An 11,455-nucleotide genomic window follows, 5' to 3' on the forward strand; every position below is an offset into this window, starting at 1 on the left:
TATAAGCAGGTGTTACCTATGCATAGCCACAATTCAAATTTGCAACACAATTATCCAATTTTAATAAAAGTTTGTAAACATAGATTGTCCATAATCAAGGAGCAGCAACTCAGATATAATTTATCATGCTTTGTTCTGAATCCAATGATAATTCTGTGTTTACAAAACATAATCTACTGCAAGGATGTTAAGCTGGAAATGGCTATCTACCTTTCAGCGAGCATTGCTGACCCCTCCTCAAAGATTTCCTAGACAATGTCTATATTTTGTTGCTTTTCAACTGACTTAGACGATGAATCAGTGGATTTCCTTCTGAAAAAATTCTTAAATTTGCCTTCCTTCTTAACTGGAGCTGGTGGTGCGGATTTCTCAGGTGGGATCAAATCCACTACAATGCATGTAGTGTCATCCCTAAGTCCTCTTATCCTCAAAGCCTCCTATAGCTAAATCGGTTAGGCTATGATAGAAAATAAACTTAAAGATGGTGACATTGATCGCTTATCCTTGTCAACAGTATTTGTACCTTAACAATTTGTTTTGCAGCAAGTTCTGCTGGCAAGCCTCGGCAGCAATTTGCAGCCTTCTCAGAGCTCAATGCATCCCAAACACCGTCAGTTGCAATGATAAGCCTTCCTCCAGCATTCAATAGCTATTGAAACAAAAAATTACCAGTCTAAATCAAACACACACATTGTGACCAGGTATTTTTTTCCTCCAGTAAATGGATAAAATCGGTAAAGGATTAGAAGGGAAGAAGATGTTGGTGCACCTTCACTTGTTTTACATGAGGTATAGGTACAATGAACTCGCCCACATCCATATCCCAAATATACCTAGACAGACAGGGACCTCCCAGCCAACATCTCAATGGTCCAATCTACAAGTATAAAGAAAATGTTCCAAATTACAGTCGTTGAAAAATTTGTTGAAAATTCTGGTAAGAGAACAATTCAGTTTAGAAAATGGCTTTGAAAGAAAGCATGACAATTAAACATCAGATAGATAAAATATAAGAGCTTTTATGTCAAGCCTAATGGAGTCCTTGTAGATAAAATTTAAGCACAATAATTTTTAAATTATTAGTACTTTTACGAAAGACACTGCAAGTGTAAGTCTAATGAGCCAAGTAACAGAATCAAAATTTCTTGGTAAATGGATGTTATCTATACCTATTTTCTCTTGAAAGTATACTCCTTCTTTTATCAGCAGAATTTACCGACGAGAGAAATCTTGAAAACCAGTGAAGTCGCCAAGTGAAAATACAAACAGCCTATACCTAATTCTTGTTCACCTTAAAAAATTAGATCTGAAAATTTAAGAATCCCATGGAAAATTTTCAAACTTTCGTTCCTCGGCAAAGACGCCAAATTCGATGTTGTTTCATGGCGACAATTCCTGGCTAGGGAATCAGTGCCCAGGCATCAAAATGTTTTATCAACCTGTGAAATGTGAATAGGTATTTGATAAATTAGTGAGATTGTAATAAGTCTTAAAAACCCTAAAATCTCCTTTCTTTCCATCAAATAGGCTAATTTATCAAAAGATGTAGACTTAATCAGCCACTAAAGAGTGATAGAAGAATGAAGGATAATGGCTAATCCCTCAATTTATGTCCACCGTCAATTTATGTTGAGTGGTTTGGGATTATATCCCCACTGCCCCCTTGTTAAAAGTCAAAAACACTGAGGGGTCCATAATTAACTTGGTCTGATAGATCTCTACTGCTTTGTGGCCACAGTACACACTGAACTTCTTCTTGATAGAGTTGTCAATCTCACCTGCATATTGTAGGCCTGCCCCAAAGTTCCTCTATCTTTCTTCCTTTTCGCATCATGATAATGATCACCATTGGTTGATTTTGTAATAGTATCACTGTCATTCCTATTACAAGGTAGTGTTTGAAAATTTACATGTAGGTGAGGCATCTCAGGTAGAAGCATGATGTGGTGCAGGCTATGCATCTTATTTTCTACATTCCATTTTCCTATGTTGTTCTGTTGAAATATTATCCTCTCCATTAAACTTGGGACGATACTTGAGATACTTCAAGGGAAAATCATGAAGAACATATGGTAGTTTAAGAGGCCCATATCTTTTTAAAACCCATGGATGAAAACTTGCAGAATGATTACAGGATGAATTAATAATTGCTAGGGAAAAAATAACATTATTTTGTTCAAGATGACTTATAGAAAGATCATCATTATTTTTAAAATATGAAGAGGAATTTTCTGACCAAAGGATATGAGAAGAAATGAAATTTTTTTTTTCTGAGAATGGGAATAACTTTCTGAGTATGCTACTCTTTATTTGTACAAGATAGAAGAAAACTCTCATCAACTAGATAGGAAGTACCACCAATGAGCCAAGTAACAGAATCAAAATTTCTTGGAAAATGGATGTTATCTATAATTGTTTTCTCTCGAAAGAATACTCCTTTTTTTATCAGAAGAACTTACTGACGAGAGAAATCTTGAAAATCGGTGAAGTCGCCAGGTGAAAATACAAATAGCCTATACCTAATTCTTGTTCACCTTCAAAAGTTAGATCTGAAAATTTAAGAATCCCGTGGAAAATTTTCAAACTTTCGCTCCTTGGCAAAGACGCCAAATTTGATGTTGTTTCATGGAGACAATTCCTTGCTAGGGAATTAGTGCCCAGGCATCAAAATGTTTTATCAACCTGTGAAATGTGAATAGGTATTTGATAAATTAGTGTAACTGTAATAAGTCTTCAAAACCCTAAAAGCTCCTTTCTTTCCATCAAATAGGCAAATTTATGAAAAGATGCAGACTTAATAAGCCATTAAAGAGTGATAGAAGAATGAAGGATAATGGATAATCCCTCAATTTATGTTCACCGTTGATTTATGATGAGTGGTTTGGGCTTATATCCCCACTGCCCCCCTGTTAAAAGTCAAAAACACTGAGGGGTCCATAATTAACTTGGTCTGATAGATCTCTGCTGCTCTGTCGCCTCAGTACACACTGAACTTCTTCTTGATAGAGTTGTCAACCTCACCTACATATTGTAGGCCTACCCCAGAGTTCCTCTGCGTTTCTTGCAACAAGATACTGTCTGCAAAATCCTTATCCGAAGGCCGACATGCACAGAAATGCCCTCACTAGGTGCGATGTCAATTTGACAGACAACATAAACGCACAATCCTAATACTGTCTGCATCGTATATTCCGAGCCCAGCCTGCAATGTTAAATACTCAATTATTAGCATGACAGACTTGCAACAAGATGCATTTTACAATATTCTCTACAGCTAAATCGGTTAGGCTATGATAGAAAATAAACTTAAAGATGGTGACATTGGTCGCTTATCCTTGTCAACAGTATTTATACCTTAACAATTTGTTTTGTAGCAAGTTCTGTTGGCAAGCCTCAGCAGCAATTTGCATCCTTCTCAGAGCTCAATGAATCCCAAACACCATCAGTTGCAATGATAAGCCTTCCTCTAGCATTCGATAGCTATTGAAACAAAAAATTACCAGTCTAAATCAAACACACACATTGTGACCAGGTATTTATTTCCAGAAGGGTTTCCTGAAGTCGATTTCCACAGATCCAAGGTCCTGGAATATAGTATCACCGAGCGAGGGAAAGTGCAAGGTCTCCACACGGAGAAGCACCTGGAAGTAGCGTAGCATGCAGCGAGGGCAAGCATCGATTTGTTGGGTCGCATTGTATACCGGTCTAATCAATTGGATGGGTAAGGTTATTTTCATCGTCTAACACTTAAATCAAAGGCTCAGAAATGTACGCGTAACCCAAGAGGAAGGTCAATTTCAAAAGGAAACGCCTTACGACATAAATATTTGAATGAAAATGAATTAAATTTGGGATTAGAGAAATCACAACTTTGAGTTGTGAATTGAGAAGTTGAACAGCGGGGGAAACGTACAGAACTAGGGTTTGAAGCAAGGTATTAGTGTTGGGCACCATGGAGGGGTGAGAAGGGGGGAGTTCCACTCCCCCCTATAATCATGCATTCTTGAACTGATTCAAGAAGCCAATGGAAGTAGAAACGAAGAGTATCGACAGAGAAAAATAGGAAAACAGTAGAGCACAGGACCAGGCAAAAAATCAGGAGGAAGTCAGAAGAGAGAAGATATTAGGAGTGAGAGACATTCACTTCAGTATCGGTATGAATAAGACTCTACTCCCTACCTTTAGATTATTAGCTACTAGAATCCTTAAAATCCATAGGCAATAAACTAGGGTATTTTTTAAAAGTATCAAATGCCACTCTGCGATGAAAATACACCTCCTTTGCCCAAATATACATAGAAATGGACCTTTATGGAGCCCTGTCGGATGAAATCATTCTAAAAGTTTATGATGAGGAATGGGTGCAGGCGGTGGACTATGAGCATGTCCCTTTCAGATCTCGCAAATGCCATGAACACAGGCACCTCTTTAGAGACAACCCTTCAAACAAAATGGAGAACAGTATTAAAGCCAGATTAGACAAAGATATGGAAGGCTTTACCAAAGTGGGAGGTAGAGAGAAAGGAAGGAGAAAGAACCAAAAGAAAACCTACAAGGAGAAGCAGCCAAGTCATAATAGACTCAAGATATTAGAAGAAGAAGATTGGAACAATGAAGAGAATCAGATAATGGAGGAAAGTGTTGCAGAGAAGGAAAAGGATGACAACATGGAGGATAGACCTGAAAACAGCCAACAAAAGGAAGATCTACCAAGAACTATGGAACTTTACACGGACCATGAGATGACCCCAAGCAAAGTGGGAACGAAGGATCATGAGTTACAGGAGATTCTTGAAAGGGAAAATCTTGATCTAGAAAAGTTCTTGGAGCAAGGAACTGCCAAAGGGGTGGATTCTCTACCTCAAGATGAGTTTAACAAAGTACAAAAGCTATTCCTCTGGAGATCTCAAGCAAAGGGTTGTGGGGTAAAAAGGAACCCTGATAGTTAGGAAAACGAAGGGGTGAAAATGATAGAGGCAACATTGGAACAATCTCCCAAGAATCCAGGTAGGAAAAGAGGAAGAAAAAGATAAAATGAGCTGCTTACAAAGTGTGGAAAACTCATGATCAACTCAGGTAAGATGAAATGTCTAAATAGTTACTCATTTACAAATCATTATTAATGAAGCTTACAACATGGAATATTAGAGGTCTAGGAAGTAAAAGGAAACAAATAAATCTCAACAATAGAATGAAAAAAGAAAAACTAGATATGATGTTTATCTAGGAAAGAAAATGTTCAATAGATAAAATAAGAGAGATACATAGAAAATGGCTTATTAAGTATGAATATATAGAAGTTAAAGCAGACAACACAGCAGGAGGAATTCTCACACTATGGAAACCACAGAAACCTGGAACCATAGATGTTGAAGCAACTAGGAACTACCTATCAGTGGTTAGCGAACCTTTGTGTGATAAGGAAGCTTATTTGATCACAAATTTTTATGGTCCACAAAAAGTTGAAGATAAACTCAGGCTTCTGATCTCACTAAAGGAGCTAAAAGGAAGATATCCAACTATCCCCTGGATTCTGGGAGGGGACTTTAATATGATCATATCTCTCTCTGAAAAAAAAGGTGGGATCAAATCACTAGGCAGAAATTCCATAGTGTTAGTGCCTAAATCTACCTCAGGCTGAGAAAGGTAGGATCTAGGACAACATCAAACCACACTTAACCTGGTAGCTAGCCCTACCAGGTTGGGAGAGGGCTCTCTCCTGGTCAATCTCAGCAAAATATGATCGATGAGGGCTTGATATGACTGATATAAATACTTATCTTAGGCTAGGTATGTGTGCACAAGAGTTTGATTGAATAAAATGATGTTTTTGTTGGCTAAAATGGAAAAGCAGATTTTGGGTGTGGGGAATGAGGCTCAGTTTTGCAGAGATCTCAATGGGGCAAGGTAGGAAATTTATTTTTCACTTTAAATTGAATGAGATGGAGAGATTAGACAGGTGAGAAGTTGAAGAGGGCAAGAAATCTTAGGGATCATCTTCAAATAGCTGAAAACATCAAAAGCTAAAGCAAACCCTAGGTAGAGCATTGCATTTTCAATGGATTCTACCTTTTCCCTTGTTTGTTTTACTTAAGAAGAAACAAGATAGATAATGGCATACATAACACATAATTAAATTCAAAATTACAGAAGAAAGCACTATACCAAGACAAAATGCCACATGAATCCCAAAGAGTGCTGCAAACGTTGGTCTCAATTCCTTAGCCAAAATGCTGATATGACTATACAATGAAGCTCCTTGCTTTCTCAAAAGTCAAACCATGCTAATGACTAAAATATCACAAGATATAGACAAACCATAACTCATCCTAGCCTCTAGGGGTCAATATCACAAGTTTAGGAGCTATTCCAACTAATTATAAACTAATAACTAGAAATCAGGTAGTAGAACAGCTTGCCTCTAGAAACTAGGGAACTGATTCATTCAGTTTCAAACAACCTTTTGATAGATGAATTTACCTCCATAAGTGAAAATTAGACATAATTACATCAAGATCCATCAATTTACATTAAATTACATCACATGTTTGACATTGAGAAGGATAAAAATTCAAACTATCAAAATCTAGGCGAAAAACAAAGTATTCTTGGTGAAACTGAGTAAAATTTCCCTTATGCGCCGCATTGCATTCTCTATGTATAGTGCCTGTGTGCATCCACTTTTGGAGGCCTTCCTGGTGTCCAAATTTTCTCCAAGTGTGCTTTTTGGAAAGGTCTACCTATCTACTTTCCAACCCAAGTATAAGTTTGGAATTTGGCCTCCAGTTTCCACTCCAAAACTTAGTTCTCCCAACACTGCTTCCTGTGTTTCAAAATACGGGCAGTAAGGTCATTTTTTGAGTATTTTTGACCTTTTTGAGGGCTCAAAACCTGTCAAAATTTCTTGGCCATTGGTAGGAAAGCATAATTTTCCATGCCAAATCCAAAAATTCTTAGGTTTTGTCATTTGGAGGCTCCCATCAAAATCAACCGCCAGGTGGCGTGACGCATAACGTAGAAAATTCTATTTTTTGAGCCAAAAATTCCAAAAATGCAAAAAGTGCCCCATATTTTTTTAAATTTGGGCTGAGTGCTCTACATCAAGTGCTATGTTGGGATAAGGAAGCCTCAGCCAAGTTATGAAGTCTATCTTGCTCCTTTTGCCTCCTCGATGCCCTCTTCAATTTTGCCTTCAAGCTCCTGACTCTTGCCTTGCAGACTTTGTTTCTCGCCATGTAATGATAAGCCATATGCCTCAACAATGCCTTCTCCTTGTTGGCCTTCTCCAACCTCCTCTCCAAGTGGATATTATCTCTTTCAAGCCATGACTCTCGATCAACATTGATTTCTTGCTCAAGTGATGTGAGCTTCACCTTCCTCCTTTTGGCAGCTTGGCAGTTTTCTTGAATGTTTTGCAACTCCATAATCCCTCAAGATGCTTGTTTCTTTACTCTAGGTATTCTATTATCCACTCAGCTTTGTCTAAGTTGAGGGACAAAGCATTGATGTTTGACTGTTCCTCTTGGATGACTTCCATGAGCTTTGAACTTTGTGGGCTCAAATCCATGTCATCGTCTTGGATGAGAATGAAATCCGTCTCCTACTCACCTGAAGGCTCCTCATCATGTAGTGCCCTCTTTCCCTTATCCTAAACCTGTTGTGCTGATGAAGGAAGCGAGACCCCTTCCACCCTAGGTGGAGATAATACTCGCTTTGCTGCTGAAAATAACCGTCTAGTGCCCTTCTGATAGGTGACAAACATCGGCATACTAGCGATCTGTGTGTCATGACCTTCCTACTGATGTGAAGGTCCACCTATCTCATGCAAATCCTTTGGAGGTCCCTAAGGAGCTACGAAGAAATCACGAGAAATGAAATCCTCCCAAGTGATGCCTTGCAAATCAAGCTGATGAATGACCACAATATTAATGAGAGCAAATGATATATACTGTTGAACTACTGTTGAGGAGTCTTTTGTTGTACTATGGTGGTTATCTTCTTAATATTTTGGCACATGAAGTAAGGGAGATTCATCATTCTCACCCTGGTAAAGTGCATCAAAAACCTGATATGATAGGAATATAAACGAGAAAACTGGCCCTCACAGCTGAAATACTTCATTATCAATTTCATCAAAGGAGCGTATGGATCGTTCAGGTACTGGAAAGGAAAAACTCTGTTGAGTTGTCTCAAATAACTGGGCTTGATGTATGGTCCATAATGTTGCCTGTTAATTTGCTGCCTCTTGTTCCATTGATCTCCAATGTTAGGAATACCGGTTGCTAGAGAAATAGATTTTGGTGTTAAAGTGAATGTTACACCAGCTAGAGTCGCATGACCATCATGTAAATGAAGCACAAACAACCTGGCCAAGTCATGATGATACTGAATTCTAGCAACCATCTCACAGAACTCATAGCAGGACTGGTGTTGGAAGCATGTGATGGCGAGAGGGCAGGCCTGTAACTCAGCAAGGGTAGTGGGTTCCTCTCGTATATGTTTTCCACCTCTATGAGGCCTCTTGGGTGCATGTACCTCTGTAGGAGAATCACTGTGTGTCCCTTCCTCACATCATATGAAGGATCAAACTCCATGCTTTCTAATAAGTGAGTTTTCTTGATGAGTAGTAGGAATTTATGGTGTCTTTATTCTACCACCAAGGAAAAAAGTATACGAGGGACTATGGAGGGAGAGAGTATGAGGGACAGTGGAGGGAGAGAGTATGATTTTAGGACTGTTGGGACAGGGTTTTGTTAGCGAAACAGGGAATTAGGGAGTGATATGTAAGCTTTAGGGATAGCACTTAGGGTTTAGGGATTTATATTTAGTATTTGGGAAAATGGGATTTGGGGATAGGGGAAGATGATTTTTGGGAATATGGGAGTTAGGCAATGGCGGAATAAGATGAGAAAATGAGTGAAGGAGTGAAAAGGTGAGGGAATGGCAGAATGGACTTAGCAGCCAAAATAAAAAATGCAAACCCTAGGTAGTAGTTTCTTGAGAAATGGCAAGGAGATAGGGTTTGATTTTCCTTTTAGACAACCACCATAAATTGTATGAAAAACTCCTTTACTAGCAATGAAGAGGGCTTAACTTACTTGCACAATGGAAGTCTTGAATGATTTTTGCGATTTGAGAGAGTTTTGGAGAGAGTCGGGCTTGGCAGCGCTATGCATTGCACCTCAAACCCAATGCACCACGCCTTCTGTGTGCATCGCGCCAGAACAACTTTACACTAGAAATCACAGCCCTGTGCACCACACCTCTTCTATGCACTATGCCTTCCACCCAGTGGGCCATGCCTCCAATTTTGCATAGTTTTCTCTAGGTTTCTCTCCTTTTGCTCAAACACCACTTTCACTTTACTCACACTTGTTCTTTGAATGCAAATGAGCGTTTCAATTAAGAAGAATGATTTATACCCAAGTGCTTTTAATTTTTGTTTCATAAAACCCGCTTTTACAATGTTTGCAATATGACTTTAATTTTCCACTCAGTTTTTTGAGCTTTTCACTTTGTTTGAACACTTTGATGAACTGAATGACTTGATTTTTCTTGGTTTTTGTTTACTTTGCAGGGGACATAGCTACTGAGGCTTGGGAAGGAGACCAGGGTTGCCTCTAAACTGATTTACATACAAGAGAACTGAAAATACATAAATTAATACAATAAAATCTAAAATACTCTGTTTTTCCTCAAAATAGAGTTTTGAGGAAAAATACATCTCTGAGCAATTGATTATGAAATTTATTGGTACTAGAACCTCCTCATGTGCCTGCTAACTATTATTGGACATTCTAAAACCCTTTTTGATGAAACCCTAGACCTAATGACAATGAAACCCTAAAATAATGACTCTTGAAATTACAAAGACAAAAAGGTGACTACATATGATTTTGATGAATAAAAATGAGTCAGCAGGTAAAGTACATGAGGGAAAATGTACAAAAAACCACTACCGTCAGATGATCCATGCTCCTAATGGAATGCAGCTGATTGGGCGGGACACCTAATATGCAATGCAACAAGAGAATTTGATCTCTGACGGAGTGATGAAGATATCGACACTAACATTGGCTCCAATGGGGATGGTAGGTCCTTGGAGGTGCCAAGAACTACAAATCTCCGGGAAAGCAGGTAGTGCCTCTTCAATTGGTCTATGGAGTCAATAACTTCGACAAATCAAAACCAAAATCTTGACCAATTTCAGGACTAAAATGTGACTCTAAACTGACTCAATTTCAAGACTAAAATCGACTGAAAGACTGACTCTAACAAACCAAACCAAACTGAAATGAAACCTCAGTTTTATAGCCTTCACCTCAGGTCCCAAACTAAAGAATGAGAATGTATGTACAATGAAAATAGAAAAAATTTCACAAATAGTACCGTTTGAGTATCCGACCATTGATTGGCCCACTACGATAGTCTTCGCCATTCATTTCTTGCAAAAGGAAAGCATTTTGGCCCCAATATGCAGCAATCCTATAAGGTCCTTTCCAAAGACTTTCAAACTTGCCATGTTTACCTTTCTCTTCTCCTTGCATCCCATTTCAGCACTATGTCTTTTATTTGAAACCTGTCTACCTTTGCCTTTCGATCATATATCTTTTTTATTTTCTCTTGTAGCTTGAAAGTGTTCTAAAATACCTCCTCTCTAGTTTTCTGCAAGTGAATCATTTGATTGATTCTTCACTGTAAATGATCATCTTCGCTGCCTGCTTCTTGTAGGAGTTTGACCACTGGAACTACCAGAGAAGCCGGGAAGACTGTGTCCACACTGTACACAAGCTCAAAAGGGGACATGCCTATAGATTTCTTTTGACTTACTTTGTCTGCCCAAAGCACATTGACCAACTTTTTGTGCCAACTTTTCTTGTTATTTTACAGTAGCTTTTTCATAATTTTTACCAAAGATTTATTTGAGGATTCCACCAATCCATTTCCTTGTGGGTAATAGGCAGTTGAGTACCCCAAAGTGATTTGATATTTATGACAAAAGTCCATCATTCTCTTAGATTTAAAGGCTGTTGCATTGTCAGTGATCAGCTTATTTGGACAGCCAAAATGAGACAAAATGTTGTTTTCAAGAAATGAGATAATTACCGAATCAGTGGCTTACCTTGTGGGAATTGCCTCAATCCATTTGGTGAAATAATCCGTCGCTGTGAGGATCCATTTATGCTGTGCTGAAGAAGAAGGATGGATCTCGATAATGAAATCCAAACCCCACTGCTGAAATGGAGTACTTACTTCAATGGGCTTTAGTGGTAAAGGCTGCAACTTCCTCTTACCTTGAAAAATTTAACATTTTTGGTAGCTTGCTACTGTTTTGTACACATCAGAAAAAAGATTTGGCAAATAATATCCCACTCTCAAGATTTTATTGGCTGTTGTCTTCCAAAAAAGATGGCCTCTGTAATCTCCCTTGTGAAAGTCTTCCATAACCTGTTTT

At 38.4% G+C, this 11,455-nt stretch overlaps 1 protein-coding gene across 1 annotated transcript; it reads right to left on the reverse strand.

Annotated features, from left to right (window-relative positions):
* Positions 1 to 230: 230 nt before the first annotated feature.
* Positions 231 to 895, reverse strand: LOC149185488 (putative protein phosphatase 2C 3). Its single transcript, XM_089412418.1, has 3 exons — positions 770 to 895; positions 524 to 649; positions 231 to 437 (listed from the first exon to the last, which is right to left on the reverse strand). Exons 1-3 carry the CDS (start codon positions 818 to 820, stop codon positions 249 to 251), a joined length of 366 nt encoding a protein of 121 aa, XP_089268544.1. The 5' UTR covers positions 821 to 895; the 3' UTR covers positions 231 to 248.
* Between the last annotated feature and the right edge of the window lie 10,560 nt (positions 896 to 11,455).

This window comes from Pinus tabuliformis, chromosome 3_1 (assembly GCF_031772625.1).
Source record: "Pinus tabuliformis cultivar Carrire ecotype Pingquan chromosome 3_1, CPIR1, whole genome shotgun sequence".
In the NCBI taxonomy this organism is placed as follows: Eukaryota; Viridiplantae; Streptophyta; class Pinopsida; order Pinales; family Pinaceae; genus Pinus; species Pinus tabuliformis.